The sequence below is a fragment of the Oncorhynchus keta genome, unplaced genomic scaffold (genome assembly GCF_023373465.1).
Source record: "Oncorhynchus keta strain PuntledgeMale-10-30-2019 unplaced genomic scaffold, Oket_V2 Un_contig_99_pilon_pilon, whole genome shotgun sequence".
Lineage (NCBI taxonomy): Eukaryota > Metazoa > Chordata > Actinopteri > Salmoniformes > Salmonidae > Oncorhynchus > Oncorhynchus keta.
Window position 1 is genome coordinate 47,501 of NW_026290752.1, and position 22,500 is coordinate 70,000.

The window sequence follows — 22,500 nt, forward strand, 5'->3', positions numbered from 1 at the left end:
GAGAGGATGATGAAGGAGGAGGAGGGAGGCCACACCCAGAAGAAGAAGAACATCAAGACGTACAGAGAGATCGTAGAGGACAAGTACGGAGAGAGGAAGGAGGAGAAGGAGAGGGAGGGAAAGAGAGGAGGAGGAGGAGGGAGGGAAAGAGAGGAAAGGGAGGAGGAGAGGAAGAGGAGGAGGAGGAGGAGGAGAGGAAGAGGAGGAGGAGGAGGATGGGGGAGGAGGAGGAGGGAGGAAAGAGATGAAAGGGAGGAGGAGGAGGAGGAAGAAGGAGGGAGGGAGGGAGGGAGGGAGGGAGGATAGGGGAGGGAGAGGGATTAGAGGAGAGGGGAGAACGGGTAGAGAGGGGGAGGAGAGGAGACGAGAGGGGAGGGGAGGAGGGGAGGGAGGGGAGGGGAGGGAGGGAGGGAGAAGAGAGGGGGAGAGGAAGGAGGATAGGGGAGGGAGGGGGATTAGAGGAGAGGGGAGAAGGGGTAGGAGAAGAGAGGGGAAGGAGGAGAGGAGAAGAGAGGGAGAGGGGAAGGAGGAGGAGAGGGGACCTACATCTTTCTCACTCCTTGTCTCACCAGCTTCTAATACAGGTCTGTCTTGTAAAATAGTTGTATCTCAATGTGACTAAAGGGTAAAGGTTAATACAGGTTCATTAAAAATGGAATAAACTATACCCCCCTCTTTCACTACAGAGAGCGTAGGGAGGCGGAGCTGTGTGATGCGTACAGGAGGGCGGGCTCTAAAGCGGAAGCTGCCATGGTTCTCCAGCGTTACGCTCTCCGCTTCACCATCAGTGATTCAACGCTGGACAGTCTGCAGCTACCTAGAACCATTACTACTGACCAGAACCCTGAGTCTAGAACCATTACTACCAACCAGAACCCTGAGTCTAGAACCATTACTACTGACCAGAACCCTGAGTCTAGAACCATTACTACCAACCAGAACCCTGAGTCTAGAACCATTACTACTGACCAGAACCCTGAGTCTAGAACCATTACTACCAACCAGAACCCTGAGTCTAGAACCATTACTACTGACCAGAACCCTGAGTCTAGAACCATTACTACTGACCAGAACCCTGAGTCTAGAACCATTACTACTGACCAGAACCCTGAGTCTAGAACACCTGCTACCAACCAGAACCCTGAGTTTAGAACCACTAATACCAACCAACACCCTGAGTCTAGAACACCTGCTAACAACCAGAACCCTGAGTCTAGAACCATTACTACTGACCAGAACCCTGAGTCTAAAACCATCACTACTGACCAGAACCCTGAGTCTAGAACCATTACTACTGACCAGAACCCTAACCCTAGAACCAGTATTAATAACCAGAACTCTGAGTCTAGAACCATTACTACTGACCAGAACCTTGAGTCTAGAACCATTACCTCTGACCAGAACCCTGAGTCTAGAACCATTACTGCTGACCGGAACTCTGAGTCTAGAACCATTACTACTCACCAGAACCCTAACCCTAGAACCATTATTACTAACCAGAACCCTGAGTCTAGAACCATTACTGCTGACCAGAACCCTGAGTCTAGAACCATTAGTACTGACCAGAACCCTGAGTCTAGAAGCATAATTACTAACCAGAACCCTGAGTCTAGAACCATTACTGCTGACCACAACCCTGACTCTGACCCTGACAACCGAGAACGAGCTGATAACGGACTAGAGGCCATGCAGACTGACACAAAGCAAGAGCCCCGAGCCACCCCCAAAAAAAAATCTCTGTCACACACACCCAACACACACACACCCAACACACACAGCTCCAAACCCAAAACACCCAACACACCCACACACAAAACCACTCCACACAAGGTCAGCACACACTCCTCCCTCCCATCTCCCCCCCCTCGCGGCCCCTCCCTCTCCTAACAGCCAAGCCCTACTGCCAGCCACCACAGACACAGCCTGGACACAAGCCTGCTAAGGTAAGGGCAGGTAGGGTTAGGGGTTAGGGGTTAGGGGTTAAGCGTAATCACCCCAGATCTAATAATACCTCACACCACCCCAAATCTAATGATACCTCACACCACCCCAAATCTAATGATACCTCACACCACCCCAAATCTAATGATACCCCACACCACCCCAAATCTAATGACACCCCACACCACCCCAAATCTAATGATACCCCACACCACCCCAAATCTAATGATACCCCACACCACCCCAAATCTAATGATACCCCACACCACCCCAAATCTAATGATACCCCACACCACCCCAAATCTAATGATACCCCACACCACCCCAAATCTAATGATACCCCACACCACCCCAAATCTAATGATACCCCACACCACCCCAAATCTAATGACACCCCACACCACCCCAAATCTAATGATACCCCACACCACCCCAAATCTAATGATACCCCAAATCTAATGATACCTCACACCACCCCAAATCTAATGATACCCCACACCACCCCAAATCTAATGATACCCCACACCACCCCAAATCTAATGATACCCCAAATCTAATGATACCTCACACCACCCCAAATCTAATGATACCCCACACCACCCCAAATCTAATGATACCTCACACCACCCCAAATCTAATGATACCCCACACCACCCCAAATCTAATGATACCCCACACCACCCCAAATCTAATGACACCCCACACCACCCCAAATCTAATGATACCCCACACCACCCCAAATCTAATGATACCACCACACCACCCCAAATCTAATGATACCCCACACCACCCCAAATCTAATGATACCCCACACCACCCCAAATCTAATGATACCACACCACCCCACACCACCCCAAATCTAATGATACCCCACACCACCCCAAATCTAATGATACCCCACACCACCCCAAATCTGAATGATATGATACCCCACACCACCAAACCCCAAATCTAATGAACCCCACACCACCCCAAATCTAATGATACCCCACACCACCCCAAATCTAATGACACCCCACACCACCCCAAATCTAATGATACCCCACACCACCCCAAATCTAATGATACCCCACACCACCCCAAATCTAATGATACCCCACACCACCCCAAATCTAATGATACCCCACACCACCCCAAATCTAATGATACCCCACACCACCCCAAATCTAATGATACCCCACACCACCCCAAATCTAATGATACCCCACACCACCCCAAATCTAATGATACCCCACACCACCCCAAATCTAATGATACCCCACACCACCCCAAATCTAATGACACCCCACACCACCCCAAATCTAATGATACCCCACACCACCCCAAATCTAATGATACCCCACACCACCCCAAATCTAATGATACCCCACACCACCCCAAATCTAATGATACCCCACACCACCCCAAATCTAATAATACCCCACACCACCCCAAATCTAATGATACCCCACACCACCCCAAATCCACCCCAAATCTAATGATACCCCACACCACCCCAAATCTAATGATACCCCAAATCTAATGATACCCCACACCACCCCAAATCTAATGATACCCCACACCACACCAAATCTAATGATACCCCACAATGATACCCCACACCACACCCCAAATCTAATGATACCCCACACCACCACCAAATCTAATGATACCCCACACCACACCAAATCTAATGATACCCCACACCACCCCAAATCTAATGATACCCCACACCACCCCAAATCTAATGATACCCCCCCACACCACCCCAAATCTAATGATACCCCCACACCACCCCAAATCTAATATGATACCTCACACCACACCAACTCTAATGATACCCCACACCACCCCAAATCTAATGATACCCCACACCACCCCAAATCTAATGATACCCCACACCACCCCAAATCTAATGATACCCCACACCACCCCAAATCTAATGATACCCCACACCACCCCAAATCTAATAATACCCCACACCACCCCAGATATAATGATACCCCACACCACCCCAAATCTAATGATACCCCACACCACCCCAAATCTAATAATACCCCACACCACCCCAAATCTAATGATACCCCACACCACCCCAAATCTAATGATACCCCACACCACCCCAAATCTAATGATACCCCACACCACCCCAAATCTATCTAATGATACCCCACACCACCACCCCAAATCTAATGATACCCCACACCACCCCAAATCTAATGATACCCCCACACCACCCCAAATCTAATGATACCCCACACCACCCCAAATCTAATGATACCACACACCACCCCAAATCTAATGATACCCCACACCACCCCAAATCTAATGATACCCCACACCACCCCAAATCTAATGACACCACCCCAAATCACACCACCCCAAATCTAATGATACCCCACACCACCCCAAATCTAATGATACCCCACACCACCCCAAATCTAATGATACCCCACACCACCCCAAATCTAATGATACCCCACACCACCCCAAATCTAATGATACCCCACACCACCCCAAATCTAATGATACCCCACACCACCCCAAATCTAATGATACCCCACACCACCCCAAATCTAATGATACCAAATCACACCACCCCAAATCTAATGATATCACACCACCCCAAATCCACACCACCCCAAATCTAATGATACCCCCAAATCTAATGATACCCCACACCACCCCAAATCCACCCCAAATCTAATGATACCCCACACCACCCCAAATCTAATGATACCCCACACCACCCCAAATCTAATGATACCCCACACCACCCCAAATCTAATGATACCCCACACCACCCCAAATCTAATGATACCCCACACCACCCCAAATCTAATGATACCCCACACCACCCCAAATCTAATGATACCCCAAATCTAATGATACCCCACACCACACCACCCCAAATCTAATGATACCCCACACCACCCCAAATCTAATGATACCACCCCAAATCTAATGATACCCCACACCACCCCAAATCTAATGATACCCCCACACCACCCCAAATCTAATGATACCCCACACCACCCCAAAAATCTAATGATACCCCACACCACCCCAAATCTATGATGATACCCCACACCACCCCAAATCTAATGATACCCCACACCACCCCAAATCTAATGATACCCCACACCACCCCAAATCTAATGATACCCACACCACCCCAAATCTAATGATACCCCACACCACCCCAAATCTAATGATACCCCACACCACCCCAAATCTAATGATACCCCACACCACCCCCAAATCTAATGATACCCCACACCACCCCAAATCTAATGATACCCCACACCACCCCAAATCTAATGATACCCCCACACCACCCCAAATCTAATGATACCCCACACCACCCCAAATCTAATGATACCCCACACCACCCCAAATCTAATGATACCCCACACCACCCCAAATCTAATGATACCTAATGATACCCCACCACCCCAAATCTAATGATACCCCACACCACCCCAAATCTAATGATACCCCACACCACCCCAAATCTAATGATACCCCACACCACCCCAAATCTAATGATACCTCACACCACCCCAAATCTAATGATACCCCACACCACCCCAAATCTAATGATACCCCACACCACCCCAAATCTAATGATACCCCACACCACCCCAAATCTAATGATACCCCACACCACCCCAAATCTAATGATACCCCACACCACCCCAAATCTAATGATACCCCACACCACCCCAAATCTAATGATACCCCACACCACCCCAAATCTAATAATACCTCACACCACCCCAAATCTAATGATACCCCACACCACCCCAAATCTAATGATACCTCACACCACCCCAAATCTAATGATACCCCACACCACCCCAAATCTAATGACACCACACACCACCCCAAATCTAATAATACCCCACACCACCCCAAATCTAATGATACCCCACACCAATCTAATGATACCCCACCACCCCAAATCCCCACACCACCCCAAATCTAATGATACCCCACACCACCCCAAATCTAATGATACCCCACACCACCCCAAATCTAATGATACCCCACACCACCCCAAATCTAATGATACCCCACACCACCCCAAATCTAATGATACCCCACACCACCCCAAATCTAATGATACCCCACACCACCCCAAATCTAATGATACCACACCACCCCAAATCTAATGATACCCCACACCACCCCAAATCTAATGATACCCCACACCACCCCAAATCTAATGATACCCCACACCACCCCAAATCTAATGATACCCCACACCACCCCAAATCTAATGATACCCCACACCACCCCAAATCTAATGATACCCCACACCACCCCAAATCTAATGATACCCCACACCACCCCAAATCTAATGACACCCCACACCACCCCAAATCTAATGATACCCCACACCACCCCAAATCTAATGATACCCCAAATCTAATGATACCCCACACCACCCCAAATCTAATGATACCCCACACCACCCCAAATCTAATGATACCCCACACCACCCCAAATCTAATGATACCCCACACCACCCCAAATCTAATGATACCCCACACCACCCCAAATCTAATGATACCCCACACCACCCCAAATCTAATGATACCCCACATCTAACCACCCCAAATCTAATGATACCCACACCACCCCAAATCTAATGATACCCCACACCACCCCAAATCTAATGATACCCCACACCACCCCAAATCTAATGATACCCCACACCACCCCAAATCTAATGATACCCCACACCACCCCAAATCTAATGATACCCCACACCACCCCAAATCTAATGATACCCCACACCACCCCAAATCACCACCCCAAATCTAATGATACCCCACACCACCCCAAATCTAATAATACCCCACACCACCCCAAATCTAATGATACCCCACACCACCCCAAATCTAATAATACCCCACACCACCCCAAATCTAATGATACCCCACACCACCCCAAATCTAATGATACCCCACACCACCCCAAATCTAATGATACCCCACACCACCCCAAATCTAATGATACCCCACACCACCCCAAATCACCCCAAATCTAATGATACACACCACCCCAAATCTAATGATACCCCACACCACCCCAAATCTAATGATACCCCACACCACCCCAAATCTAATGATACCCCACACCACCCCAAATCTAATGATACCCCACACCACCCCAAATCTAATGATACCCCACACCACCCCAAATCTAATGATACCCCACACCACCCCAAATCTAATAATACCTCACACCACCCCAAATCTAATGATACCTCACACCACCCCAAATCTAATGATACCCCACACCACCCCAAATCTAATGATATCACACCACCCCAAATCTAATGATACCCACCACCCCAAATCTAATGATACCCCACACCACCCCAAATCTAATGATACCCCACACCACCCCAAATCTAATGACCCACACCACCCCAAATCACACCACCCCCAAATCTAATGATACCCCACACCACCCCAAATCTAATGATACCCCACACCACCCCAAATCTAATGATACCCCACACCACCCCAAATCTAATGATACCCCACACCACCCCAAATCTAATGATACCCCACACCACCCCAAATCTAATGATACCCCACACCACCCCAAATCTAATGATACCCCACCACCACCCCAAATCTAATGATACCCCACACCACCCCAAATCTAATGATACCCCACACCACCCCCTAATGATACCCCACACCACCCCAAATCTAATGATACCCCACACCACCCCAAATCTAATGATACCCCCACCCCACCACCCCAAATCTAATGATACCCCACACCACCCCAAATCTAATGATACCCCACACCACCCCAAATCTAATGATACCCCACACCACCCCAAATCTAATGATACCCCACACCACCCCAAATCTAATGATACCCCACACCACCCCAAATCTAATGATACCCCACACCACCCCAAATCTAATGATACCCCACACCACCCCAAATCTAATGATACCCCACACCACCCCAAATCTAATGATACCCCACACCACCCCAAATCTAATGATACCCCACACCACCCCAAATCTAATGATACCCCACACCACCCCAAATCTAATGACCCCTCACACCACCCCAGATCTAATGATACCACCCCAAATCACACCAATGATACCCCAAATCTAATGATACCCCACACCACCCCAAATCTAATGATACCCCACACCACCCCAAATCTAATGATACCCCACACCACCCCAAATCTAATGATACCTCACACCACCCCAAATCTAATGACCCCAAATCCCCACACCACCCCAAATCTAATGATACCCCACACCACCCCAAATCTAATGATACCCCACACCACCCCAAATCTAATGATACCCCACACCACCCCAAATCTAATGATACCCCTAATGATACCCCACACCACCCCAAATCTAATGACCACCCCAAATCTAATAATACACCACCCCAAATCTAATGATACCCCACACCACCCCAAATCTAATGATACCCCACACCACCCCAAATCTAATGATACCCCACACCACCCCAAATCTAATGATACCCCACACCACCCCAAATCTAATGATACCCCACACCACCCCAAATCTAATGATACCCCACACCACCCCAAATCTAATGATACCCCACACCACCCCAAATCTAATGATACCCCACACCACCCCAAATCTAATGATACCCCACACCACCCCAAATCTAATAATACCCCAAATCTAATGATACCTCAAATCTAATGATACCCCACACCACCCCAAATCTAATGATACCACACCACCCCAAATCACCCCAAATCTAATGATACCCACACCACCCCAAATCTAATGATACCCCACACCACCCCAAATCTAATGATACCACCCCAAATCTAATGACACCACCCCAAATCTAATGATACCCCACACCACCCCACACCACCCCAAATCTAATGATACTACAAATCTAATGATACCCACACCACCCCAAATCTAATGATACCCCACACCACCCCAAATCTAATGATACCCCACACCACCCCAAATCTAATGATACACCCCAAATCTAATGATACCCCACCACCCCAAATCTAATAATACCACCCCAAATCTAATGATACCCCACACCACCCCAAATCTAATGACCCCACACCACCCCAAATCTAATGACACCACCCCAAATCTAATGATACACCACCCCAAATCTAATGATACCCCAAATCTAATGATACCCCACACCACCCCAAATCTAATGATACCCTAATGATACCCCACACCACCACCCCAAATCTAATGATACCCCACACCACCCCAAATCTAATGATACCCCATCACCACCACCCCAAATCTAATGATACCCCCACACCAGTCTAATGATACCCCAAATCTAATGATACCCCAAATCTATGATGATACCCCAAATCTAATGATACCCCACACCACCCCAAATCTAATGATACCCCACACCACCCCAAATCTAATGATACCCCACACCACCCCAAATCTAATGATACCCCAAACACACACCCCAAATCTAATGATACCCCACACCACCCCAAATCTAATGATACCCCACACCACCCCAAATCTAATAGATACCCCACACCACAAATCCCAAATCTAATGATACCTCACACCACCCCAAATCTAATGACACCCCACACCACCCCAAATCTAATGATACCCCACACCACCCCAAATCTAATGATACCCCACACCACCCCAAATCTAATGATACCCCACACCACCCCAAATCTAATGATACCTCACACCACCCCAAATCTAATGATACCCCACACCACCCCAAATCTAATGATACCTCACACCACCCCAAATCTAATGATACCCCACACCACCCCAAATCTAATGATACCCCACACCACCCCAAATCTAATGATACCCCACACCACCCCAAATCTAATGATACCTCACACCACCCCAAATCTAATGATACCCCACACCACCCCAAATCTAATGATACCCCACACCACCCCAAATCTAATTATACTCCACACCAAGGTAACCTCTCATCACTCTGTCTACAGGTAGATGGCTTGGTGAGGTAACCTCTCATCACTCTGTCTACAGGTAGATGGTTTGGTGAGGTAACCTCTCTCATCACTCTGTCTACAGGTAGATGGCTTGGTGAGGTAACCTCTCTCATCACTCTGTCTACAGGTAGATGGTTTGGTGAGGTAACCTCTCTCATCACTCTGTCTACAGGTAGATGGTTTGGTGAGGTAACCTCTCATCACTCTGTCTACAGGTAGATGGTTTGGTGAGGTAACCTCTCTCATCACTCTGTCTACAGGTAGATGGTTTGGTGAGGTAACCTCTCATCACTCTGTCTACAGGTAGATGGCTTGGTGAGGTAACCTCTCATCACTCTGTCTACAGGTAGATAGATGGCTTGGTGAGGTAACCTCTCTCATCACTCTGTCTACAGGTAGATGGCTTGGTGAGGTAACCTCTCATCACTCTGTCTACAGGTAGATGGCTTGGTGAGGTGACCTCTCATCACTCTGTCTACAGGTAGATGGCTTGGTGAGGTAACCTCTCTCATCACTCTGTCTACAGGTAGATGGCTTGGTGAGGTAACCTCTCATCACTCTGTCTACAGGTAGATGGCTTGGTGAGGTAACCTCTCTCATCACTCTGTCTACGGGTAGATGGCTTGGTGAGGTAACCTCTCATCACTCTGTCTACAGGTAGATGGCTTGGTGAGGTAACCTCTCATCACTCTGTCTACAGGTAGATGGCTTGGTGAGGTAACCTCTCTCATCACTCTGTCTACAGGTAGATGGCTTGGTGAGGTAACCTCTCTCATCACTCTGTCTACAGGTAGATAGATGGTTTGGTGAGGTAACCTCTCTCATCACTCTGTCTACAGGTAGATAGATGGTTTGGTGAGGTAACCTCTCTCATCACTCTGTCTACAGGTAGATGGCTTGGTGAGGTAAACTCTCATCACTCTGTCTACAGGTAGATGGCTTGGTGAGGTATCCTCTCTCATCACTCTGTCTACAGGTAGATGGCTTGGTGAGGTAAACTCTCATCACTCTGTCTACAGGTAGATGGCTTGGTGAGGTAACCTCTCTCATCACTCTGTCTACAGGTAGATGGCTTGGTGAGGTAACCTCTCTCATCACTCTGTCTACAGGTAGATGGCTTGGTGAGGTAACCTCTCTCATCACTCTGTCTACAGGTAGATGGCTTGGTGAGGTAACCTCTCATCACTCTGTCTACAGGTAGATGGCTTGGTGAGGTAACCTCTCATCACTCTGTCTACAGGTAGATGGCTTGGTGAGGTAACCTCTCTCATCACTCTGTCTACAGGTAGATGGCTTGGTGAGGGTGAATGGAGAGACTCTCCCATCCTCCCCGCCCTCCTCACCCATTCTCTCCCCCCAGCCCACCGAACTCCCTGGTGCCAATCAGAAGACACAGGTGTCGGCCGTCAGCGCCCTGATTGGAGGGAGGAACTGTGTTGTCACGACGACCATCGTGACGGAACTCACCCAGACACACCTGCAGCCACGTCCGTTAGATATGCTCAGCAACACACAGGTGGGGAGCCACACCCACTCTCATTCATTCATTCATTGATTGGTTCTGATGCTCTTGGTTCCTTATTGATTGTCTATTAGGTGAACGGCTCCATGGCATTGTCAAGGAGATCAGGGGAGGAGGCGGGGTCTGACTCTTCATTGCTTAGCAACCAGAACACCTACTCATCCTCGGTGACAGGTACGATGATATTACCCAGATTCCTGTTGCTGGGTGAACCAGGTTAGCATTAATGCTGCTGCTGTAGCTAACACACTGTGTGTGTTTCCCTCCACAGGAGGACTGGAGGGGAGCAGTGGGACGGTGAGTACCATTATAGCTCAGCATTTTCATTCTACAACTTGACCTTTATTCTAGAACCTGACCTTCATACTACAACTTGATCTTTATTCTAGAACCTGACCTTCAAACTACAACTTGACCTTTATTCTAGAACCTGACCTTCATACTACAACGTGTTCTTTATTCTAGAACCTGACCTTCATACGACAACTTGACCTTTATTCTAGAACCTGACCTTCATACAACAACTTGACCTTTATTCTAGAACCTGACCTTCATTCTACAACTTGACCTTTATTCTAGAACCTGACCTTCATACAACAACTTGACCTTTATTCTAGAACCTGACCTTCATTCTACAACTTGACCTTTATTCTAGAACCTGACCTTCATACAACAACTTGATCTTTATTCTAGAACCTGACCTTCATATTACAACTTGTTCTTTATTCTAGAACATGACCTTCAGTCTACAACTTGTTCTCTATTCTAGAACCTGACCTGCATTCTAGAACTTGATTTTTTATTCTAGAACCTGACGTTGATTCTAGAACTTGATATTTATTCTAAAACCTGACTCTCATACTACAACTTGATCTTTATTCTAGAACCTGACCTTCATACTACAACTTGATCTTTATTCTAGAACTTTGCCTGTCCTCTCGTCTCACCCTTCCTTTCCTTGTGTGTGTGTGTGTGTGTGTGTGTGTGTGTGTGTGTGTGTGTGTGTGTGTGTGTGTGTGTGTGTGTGTGTGTGTGTGTGTGTGTGTGTGTGTGTGTGTGTGTGTGTGTGTGTGTGTGTGTGTGTGTGTGTGTGTGTGGTAGATGGAGAGCCCCATGTTGAACCTGGCTAAGCGTGTAGATCACTGGGTGTGGAACCCTGAGGATGAGAGGAGACGACAGGAGAAGTGGCAGCAGGAGCAGGAGAGATTCCTACAGGTGTGTGAGAGGAGACTACAGGAGAGGTGATAACAGGAGAGGAGATAACAGTAGAGATTCCTACAGGTGTATGAGAGGAGACTACAGGAGAGATGATAACAGTAGAGATTCCTACAGGTGTGTGAGAGGAGACTACAGGAGAGGAGATAACAGGAGAGGAGATAACAGGAGAGATTCCTACAGGTGTGAAAGGAGACGACAGGAGAGGAGATAACAGGAGAGATTCCTACAGGTGTGTGAGAGGAGACTACAGGAGAGATGATAACAGGAGAGGAGATAACAGGAGAGATTCCTACAGGTGTGTGAGAGGAGACTACAGGAGAGGAGATAACAGGAGAGGAGATAACAGGAGAGATTCCTACAGGTGTGTGAGAGGAGACTACAGGAGAGGAGATAACAGGAAAGGAGATAACAGGAGAGATTCCTACAGGTGTGTGAGAGGAGACTACAGGAGAGGTGATAACAGGAGAGGAGATAACAGGAGAGGAGATAACAGGAGAGATTCCTACAGGTGTGAAAGGAGACGACAGGAGAGGAGATAACAGGAGAGATTCCTACAGGTGTGTGAGAGGAGACTACAGGAGAGATGATAACAGGAGAGGAGATAACAGGAGAGATTCCTACAGGTGTGTGAGAGGAGACTACAGGAGAGGAGATAACAGGAGAGGAGATAACAGGAGAGATTCCTACAGGTGTGTGAGAGGAGACTACAGGAGAGGAGATAACAGGAAAGGAGATAACAGGAGAGATTACAGGTGTGTGAGAGGAGACTACAGGAGGTGATGAGAGGAGATAACAGGAGACTACAGGAGAGGAGATAACAGGAACAGGAGAGGAGATAACAGCAGGATTCCTACAGGTGTGACTACAGAGAGATAACAGGAGAGGAGATAACAGGAGAGATTCCTACAGGTGTGTGAGAGGAGACTACAGGAGAGGAGATAACAGGAGAGGAGATAACAGGAGAGATTCCTACAGGTGTGTGAGAGGAGACTACAGGAGAGGAGATAACAGGAGAGGAGATAACAGGAGAGATTCCTACAGGTGTGTGAGAGGAGATAACAGGAGAGTGATAACAGGAGAGGAGATAACAGCAGAGATTCCTACAGGTGTGAGAGGAGACTACAGGAGGAGATAACAGGAGATAACAGGAGAGAGATTCCTACAGGAGAGAGGAGATAACAGGAGAGGAGATAACAGGATTCCTAACAGGTGATGGGAGAGGAGATAACAGGAGAGAGATAACAGGAGAGGGGATTCCTACAGGTGTGGAGAGGAGACTACAGGAGAGGAGATAACAGGAGAGGAGATAACAGGAGAGATTCCTACAGGTGTGAGAGAGGAGACTACAGGAGAGGAGATAACAGGAGAGGAGATAACAGGAGAGGATAACTGTGTGAGAGGAGACTACAGGAGAGGAGATAACAGGAGAGGAGATAACAGGAGAGATTCCTACAGTGTGGAGAGGAGGAGACTAACAGGAGAGGAGATAACAGAGAGAGACAGGAGGAGGTACAGGAGAGGAGATAACAGGAGAGGAGATAACAGGAGAGAGATTCCTACAGGTGTGTGAGAGGAGACTACGGGAGATGAGATAACAGGAGATCCTATAGGGGATGAACAGGAGGGACACAGGAGGAGGAGAGTTACAGGAGAGGAGTAACAGGTATGGGACAGGAGAGGAGACAGGAGAGGGACAGTGGAGGAGGATAGTTAGGTGTGTGAAAGGAGACTAACAGGACTGGAGATAACAGGGATAACAGGAGGAGATAACAGGAGATGGAGGAGGATAGTTACAGTCAGGTATGGGACAGGGACAGGGACAGTGGAGGAGGATAGTTACAGCCAGGTATGGGACAGGGACAGGGACAGTGGAGGAGGATAGTTACAGTCAGGTATGGGACAGGGACAGGGACAGTGGAGGAGGATAGTTACAGTCAGGTATGGGACAGGGACAGAGAGGGAGGAGTAACAGGAGAGGAGGAGGATAGTTACAGGAGAGGTATGGGACAGGGACAGTGGAGGAGGATAGTTACAGTCAGGTATGGGACAGGGACAGGGACAGTGGAGGAGGATAGTTACAGTCAGGTATGGGACAGGGACAGTGGAGGAGGATAGTTACAGTCAGGTAGAGGGATAACAGGGACAGGGACAGTGGAGGAGGATAGTTACAGTCAGGTATGGGACAGGGACAGGGACAGTGGAGGAGGATAGTTACAGCCAGGTATGGGACAGGGACAGGGACAGTGGAGGAGGAGGATAGGGAGGACAGTCAGGTATGGGACAGGGACAGGGACAGTGGAGGAGGATAGTTACAGCCAGGTATGGGACAGGGACAGGGACAGGGACAGGTATGGGACAGGGTGAGGATAGAGGTATGGGACAGACAGGGACAGTGGAGGAGGATAGTTACAGGACAGGTATGGGACAGGGACAGGGACAGTGGAGGAGGATAGTTACAGCCAGGTATGGGACAGGGACAGTGGAGGAGGATAGTTACAGTCAGGTATGGGACAGGGACAGGGACAGTGGAGGAGGATAGTTACAGTCAGGTATGGGACAGGGACAGGGACAGTGGAGGAGGATAGTTACAGTCAGGTATGGGACAGGGACAGGGACAGTGGAGGAGGATAGTTACAGTCAGGTATGGGACAGGGACAGGGACAGTGGAGGAGGATAGTTACAGCCAGGTATGGGACAGGGACAGGGACAGTGGAGGAGGATAGTTACAGTCAGGTATGGGACAGGGACAGGGACAGTGGAGGAGGATAGTTACAGTCAGGTATGGGACAGGGACAGTGGAGGAGGATAGTTACAGCCAGGTATGGGACAGGGACAGGGACAGTGGAGGAGGATAGTTACAGTCAGGTATGGGACAGGGGACAGTAGTTACAGGAGGAGGACAGTGGAGGAGGATAGTTACAGTCAGGTATGGGACAGGGACAGGGACAGTGGAGGAGGATAGTTACAGTCAGGTATGGGACAGGGACAGGGACAGTGGAGGAGGATAGTTACAGCCAGGTATGGGACAGGGACAGTGGAGGAGGATAGTTACAGTCAGGTATGGGACAGGGACAGGGACAGTGGAGGAGGATAGTTACAGTCAGGTATGGGACAGGGACAGGGACAGTGGAGGAGGATAGTTACAGTCAGGTATGGGACAGGGACAGGGACAGTGGAGGAGGATAGTTACAGTCAGGTATGGGACAGGGACAGGGACAGTGGAGGAGGATAGTTACAGCCAGGTATGGGACAGGGACAGTGGAGGAGGATAGTTACAGTCAGGTATGGGACAGGGACAGGGACAGTGGAGGAGGATAGTTACAGTCAGGTATGGGACAGGGACAGGGACAGTGGAGGAGGATAGTTACAGCCAGGTATGGGACAGGGACAGTGGAGGAGGATAGTTACAGTCAGGTATGGGACAGGGACAGGGACAGTGGAGGAGGATAGTTACAGCCAGGTATGGGACAGGGACAGGGACAGTGGAGGAGGATAGTTACAGTCAGGTATGGGACAGGGACAGGGACAGTGGAGGAGGATAGTTACAGCCAGGTATGGGACAGGGACAGGGACAGTGGAGGAGGATAGTTACAGCCAGGTATGGGACAGGGACAGGGACAGTGGAGGAGGATAGTTACAGTCAGGTATGGGACAGGGACAGGGACAGTGGAGGAGGATAGTTACAGTCAGGTATGGGACAGGGACAGGGACAGTGGAGGAGGATAGTTACAGTCAGGTATGGGACAGGGACAGGGACAGTCAGGAGGAGGATAGTTACAGCCAGGTAGTTGGGACAGGGACAGGGACAGTGGAGGAGGATAGTTACAGCCAGGTATGGGACAGGGACAGGGACAGTGGAGGAGGATAGTTACAGCCAGGTATGGGACAGGGACAGGGACAGTGGAGGAGGATAGTTACAGTCAGGTATGGGACAGGGACAGGGACAGTGGAGGAGGATAGTTTACAGCCAGGACAGGGACAGGGACAGTGGAGGAGGATAGTTACAGTCAGGTATGGGACAGGGACAGGGACAGTGGAGGAGGATAGTTACAGTCAGGTATGGGACAGGGACAGGGACAGTGGAGGAGATCAGGTATGGGACAGGGACAGTGGAGGAGGATAGTTACAGTCAGGTATGGGACAGGGACAGGGACAGTGGAGGAGGATAGTTACAGTCAGGTATGGGACAGGGACAGTGGAGGAGGATAGTTACAGTCAGGTATGGGACAGGGACAGGGACAGTGGAGGATAGTTACAGTCAGGTATGGGACAGGGACAGTGGAGGAGGATAGTTACAGTGGAGGAGGACAGTGGAGGAGGATAGTTACAGCCAGGTATGGGACAGGGACAGGGACAGTGGAGGAGGATAGTTACAGCCAGGTATGGGACAGGGACAGGGACAGTGGAGGAGGATAGTTACAGTCAGGTATGGGACAGGGACAGGGACAGTGGAGGAGGATAGTTAGAGTAGACCAGGTATGGGACAGGGACAGGGACAGTGGAGGAGGATAGTTACAGTCAGGTATGGGACAGGGACAGTGGAGGAGGATAGTTACAGCCAGGTATGGGACAGGGACAGTGGAGGAGGATAGTTACAGTCAGGTATGGGACAGGGACAGTGGAGGAGGATAGTTACAGTCAGGTATGGGACAGGGACAGGGACAGTGGAGGAGGATAGTTACAGTCAGGTATGGGACAGGGACAGTGGAGGAGGATAGTTACAGCCAGGTATGGGACAGGGACAGGGACAGTGGAGGAGGATAGTTACAGTCAGGTATGGGACAGGGACAGTGGAGGAGGATAGTTACAGCCAGGTATGGGGGACAGGGAGGAGGATAGTTACAGTGGAGGGAGGAGTGGAGGAGGTTACAGTCAGGTATGGGACAGGGACAGGGACAGTGGAGGAGGATAGTTACAGTCAGGTATGGGACAGGGACAGGGACAGTGGAGGAGGATAGTTACAGTCAGGTATGGGACAGGACAGGTATGGGACAGGGACAGTGGAGGAGGATAGTTACAGTCAGGTATGGGACAGGGACAGACTGGAGGAGGGACAGGTATGGAGGAGGATAGTTACAGCCAGGTATGGGACAGGGACAGTGGAGGAGGACAGGGACAGTGGAGGAGGATAGTTACAGTCAGGTATGGGACAGGGACAGGGACAGTGGAGGAGGATAGTTACAGTCAGGTATGGGACAGGGACAGTGGAGGAGGATAGTTACAGTCAGGTATGGGACAGGGACAGGGACAGTGGAGGAGGATAGTTACAGTCAGGTATGGGACAGGGACAGGGACAGTGGAGGAGGATAGTTACAGCCAGGTATGGGACAGGGACAGTGGAGGAGGATAGTTACAGCCAGGTATGGGACAGGGACAGTGGAGGAGGATAGTTACAGCCAGGTATGGGACAGGGACAGTGGAGGAGGATAGTTACAGTCAGGTATGGGACAGGGACAGGGACAGTGGAGGAGGATAGTTACAGCCAGGTATGGGACAGGGACAGTGGAGGAGGATAGTTACAGTCAGGTATGGGACAGGGACAGGGACAGTGGAGGAGGATAGTTACAGTCAGGTATGGGACAGGGACAGTGGAGGAGGATAGTTACAGCCAGGTATGGGACAGGGACAGTGGAGGAGGATAGTTACAGTCAGGTATGGGACAGGGACAGTGGAGGAGGATAGTTACAGCCAGGTATGGGACAGGGACAGTGGAGGAGGATAGTTACAGTCAGGTATGGGACAGGGACAGGGACAGTGGAGGAGGATAGTTACAGCCAGGTATGGGACAGGGACAGGGACAGTGGAGGAGGATAGTTACAGTCAGGTATGGGACAGGGACAGTGGAGGAGGATAGTTACAGCCAGGTATGGGACAGGGACAGGGACAGTGGAGGAGGATAGTTACAGTCAGGTATGGGACAGGGACAGGGACAGTGGAGGAGGATAGTTACAGCCAGGTATGGGACAGGGACAGGGACAGTGGAGGAGGATAGTTACAGCCAGGTATGGGACAGGGACAGGGACAGTGGAGGAGGATAGTTACAGTCAGGTATGGGACAGGGACAGTGGAGGAGGATAGTTACAGCCAGGTATGGGACAGGGACAGGGACAGTGGAGGAGGATAGTTACAGTCAGGTATGGGACAGGGACAGTGGAGGAGGATAGTTACAGTCAGGTATGGGACAGGGACAGGGACAGTGGAGGAGGATAGTTACAGTCAGGTATGGGACAGGGACAGGGACAGTGGAGGAGGATAGTTACAGCCAGGTATGGGACAGGGACAGGGACAGTGGAGGAGGATAGTTACAGTCAGGTATGGGACAGGGACAGGGACAGTGGAGGAGGGACATGGGACAGGGACAGTGGAGGAGGATAGTTACAGTCAGGTATGGGACAGGGACAGGGACAGTGGAGGAGGATAGTTACAGTCAGGTATGGGACAGGGACAGTGGAGGAGGATAGTTACAGTCAGGTATGGGACAGGGACAGGGACAGTGGAGGAGGATAGTTACAGTCAGGTATGGGACAGGGACAGGGACAGTGGAGGAGGAGTTACAGTCAGGTATGGGACAGGGACAGGGACAGTGGAGGAGGAGTTACAGCCAGGTATGGGACAGGGACAGGGACAGTGGAGGAGGATAGTTACAGTCAGGTATGGGACAGGGACAGTGGAGGAGGATAGTTACAGCCAGGTATGGGACAGGGACAGTGGAGGAGGATAGTTACAGTCAGGTATGGGACAGGGAGGGTGGAGGAGGATAGTTACAGTCAGGTATGGGACAGGGACAGGGACAGTGGAGGAGGATAGTTACAGCCAGGTATGGGACAGGGACAGGGACAGTGGAGGAGGATAGTTACAGTCAGGTATGGGACAGGGACAGTGGAGGAGGATAGTTACAGTCAGGTATGGGACAGGGAGGGTGGAGGAGGATAGAGGTGGAGGAAGCTTCTCTGTTATCATCACCCTGATGTCGTTTTCACATTCATGTGTGTGATTTGTGACGTGTGTGTTTGTGTGTGTGTGACGTGCTTGCGTGTGTGTATGTGGTGTGTGTGTCTGCAGGAGCAGTACCTCAGGGAGCAGGAGAAACTGAAAGGGGAGTGGGAGAGAGCGCAGAGAGAGGTGGACGAGGAAGAACGAAGACACAAGGAAGAGGTTGCAAACACATTAGCCTTTAGCATTAGCCCTGACACACACATTAGCCTTTAGCATTAGCCCTGACACACATTAGCCTTTAGCCCTGACACACACATTAGCCTTCAGCATTAGCCCTGACACAAATTAGCCTTTAGCCCTGACACACACATTAGCCTTTAGCATTAGCCCTGACACACACATTAGCCTTTAGCAATAGCCCTGACACACACATTAGCCTTTAGCATTAGCCCTGACAAACACATTAGCCTTTAGCATTAGCCCTGACACACACATTAGCCTTTAGCATTAGCCCTGACAAACACATTAGCCTTTAGCATTAGCCCTGACACACACATTAGCCTTTAGCATTAGCCCTGACAAACACATTAGCCTTTAGCAATAGCCCTGACACACACATTAGCCTTTAGCATTAGCCCTGACAAACACATTAGCCTTTAGCATTAGCCCTGACACACACATTAGCCTTTAGCATTAGCCCTGACAAACACATTAGCCTTTAGCAATAGCCCTGACACACACATTAGCCTTTAGCATTAGCCCTGACAAACACATTAGCCTTTAGCATTAGCCCTGACACACACATTAGCCTTTGGCATTAGCCCTGTAATGAGTCCTCTATTATCAGTAATTATCATCATGTGCATCTTCTCCTGTTTCCAGGAGAAGAAGATCCTGGAGGAGACGGCAACGGCCCTTTCTCATCCACCTCCCAAAGAGCTCGTTGTTCAGACAGAAGTGATCGTTCCGGCACAACAGATCTGTAAGACAGAAGCAATCTCTCATCAGAACGGCCAGGATCAGCCTGCCTTATCCCAGATACAATTTATATAGGGTTAGCACCAGTGTTGGGGAGTAGTGAACTGCGTGTAGTTCAACTAGTTGTTTAATGACATTTTACAGTAGCTTGGTGTTAGTTCACTGTTTTTACCATGTAGCGGTGTAGCTAACTACTGGAACCACACTACTGTTTTACCATGTAGCGGTGTAGCTAACTACTGGAACTACACTCCTGTTTTACCATGTAGCGGTGTAGCTAACTACTGGAACTACACTCCTGTTTTTACCATGTAGCGGTGTAGCTAACTACTGGAACTACACTACTGTTTTACCATGTAGCGGTGTAGCTAACTACTGGAACTACACTCCTGTTTTACCATGTAGCGGTGTAGCTAACTACTGGAACCACACTACTGTTTTACCATGTAGCGGTGTAGCTAACTACTGGAACTACACTACTGTTTTACCATGTAGCGGTGTAGCTAACTACTGGAACTACACTACTGTTTTTACCATGTAGCGGTGTAGCTAACTACTGGAACTACACTCCTGTTTTACCATGTAGCGGTGTAGCTAACTAGAACTAACTGTTTTACCATGGAACTAACTACTGGAACTACACCTGTTTTACCATGTAGCGGTGTAGCTAACTACTGGAACTACACTCCTGTTTTACCATGTAGCGGTGTAGCTAACTACTGGAACTACACTACTGTTTTACCATGTAGCGGTGTAGCTAACTACTGGAACTACACTACTGTTTTACCATGTAGCGGTGTAGCTAACTACTGGAACTACACTACTGTTTTACCATGTAGCGGTGTAGCTAACTACTGGAACTACACTACTGTTTTACCATGTAGCGGTGTAGCTAACTACTGGAACTACACTACTGTTATTATTATTATTATTATTATTACTGTTTTACCATGTAGCGGTGTAGCTAACTACTGGAACTACACTACTGTTTTACCATGTAGCGGTGTAGCTAACTACTGGAACTACACTACTGTTTTACCATGTAGCGGTGTAGCTAACTACTGGAACCACACTACTGTTTTACCATGTAGCGGTGTAGCTAACTACTGGAACCACACTACTGTTTTACCATGTAGCGGTGTAGCTAACTACTGGAACTACACTCCTGTTTTACCATGTAGCGGTGTAGCTAACTACTGGAACTACACTCCTGTTTTACCATGTAGCGGTGTAGCTAACTACTGGAACCACACTACTGTTTTACCATGTAGCGGTGTAGCTAACTACTGTAACTACACTACTGTTTTACATTACATTTAAGTCATTTAGCAGACGCTCTTATCCAGAGCGACTTACAAATTGGGCCATGTAGCGGTGTAGCTAACTACTGGAACTACACTCCTGTTTTACCATGTAGCGGTGTAGCTAACTACTGGAACTACACTATTGTTTTACCATGTAGCGGTGTAGCTAACTACTGGAACTACACTACTGTTTTACCATGTAGCGGTGTAGCTAACTACTGGAACTACACTACTGTTTTACCATGTAGCGGTGTAGCTAACTACTGGAACTACACTACTGTTTTACCATGTAGCGGTGTAGCTAACTACTGGAACTACACTACTGTTTTACCATTAGTGACTGTGTAGCTGTGTACTGGAACTACACTACTGTTTTACCATGTAACGGTGTAGCTGGAACTACTGGAACTACACACTGTTTTACCATGTAGCGGTGTAGCTAACTACTGGAACTACACTACTGTTTTACAATGTAGCGGTGTAGCTAACTACTGGAACTACACTACTGTTTTACCATGTAGCGGTGGAGCTAACTACTGGAACCGCACCACTGTTTTACACACACACGTCCACACATCACACACACACACACACACACA

The 22,500-nt window shown here is 48.9% G+C and overlaps 2 protein-coding genes and 1 long non-coding RNA gene across 6 annotated transcripts in view; all 3 read left to right on the forward strand.

Annotated features, from left to right (window-relative positions):
• Positions 1 to 13,024, forward strand: part of LOC127927234 (LIM and calponin homology domains-containing protein 1-like) — a 22,614-nt gene extending 9,590 nt beyond the window's left edge. The window contains exons 5-13 of the mRNA XM_052513280.1: positions 1 to 83; positions 687 to 1,123; positions 1,190 to 1,228; positions 1,394 to 1,943; positions 11,304 to 11,459; positions 11,540 to 11,639; positions 11,737 to 11,762; positions 12,567 to 12,680; positions 12,913 to 13,024. The exon at positions 1 to 83 is cut by the window's left edge and continues 78 nt beyond it. Coding sequence (XP_052369240.1) covers positions 1 to 83; positions 687 to 1,123; positions 1,190 to 1,228; positions 1,394 to 1,887 — 1,053 coding nt within the window. The 3' untranslated portion in view covers positions 1,888 to 1,943; positions 11,304 to 11,459; positions 11,540 to 11,639; ... (1 more) ...; positions 12,567 to 12,680; positions 12,913 to 13,024. The remainder of the gene's footprint in view (positions 84 to 686; positions 1,124 to 1,189; positions 1,229 to 1,393; positions 1,944 to 11,303; positions 11,460 to 11,539; positions 11,640 to 11,736; positions 11,763 to 12,566; positions 12,681 to 12,912) is intronic.
• LOC127927235 (LIM and calponin homology domains-containing protein 1-like) overlaps positions 12,722 to 22,500 on the forward strand; it is a 27,214-nt gene continuing 17,435 nt past the window's right edge. The window contains exons 1-5 of one of the 4 annotated variants that reach the window (XM_052513281.1): positions 12,722 to 12,797; positions 13,045 to 13,110; positions 13,241 to 13,306; positions 19,746 to 19,838; positions 20,502 to 20,601. In XM_052513281.1, coding sequence (XP_052369241.1) covers positions 13,267 to 13,306; positions 19,746 to 19,838; positions 20,502 to 20,601 — 233 coding nt within the window. In that variant the 5' untranslated portion in view covers positions 12,722 to 12,797; positions 13,045 to 13,110; positions 13,241 to 13,266. Of the gene's footprint in view, positions 12,798 to 13,044; positions 13,111 to 13,240; positions 13,307 to 13,775; positions 13,790 to 13,950; positions 14,012 to 14,230; positions 14,246 to 19,745; positions 19,839 to 20,501; positions 20,602 to 22,500 lie in introns of those variants that run through there. The other 3 variants (XR_008126652.1, XR_008126650.1, XR_008126651.1) reach the window with 3 other exon arrangements.
• LOC127927236 (uncharacterized) lies at positions 16,852 to 19,408 on the forward strand. Its single transcript, XR_008126653.1, has 3 exons — positions 16,852 to 16,902; positions 17,826 to 18,461; positions 19,375 to 19,408. It is a non-coding gene; the product is annotated as an uncharacterized LOC127927236 (long non-coding RNA).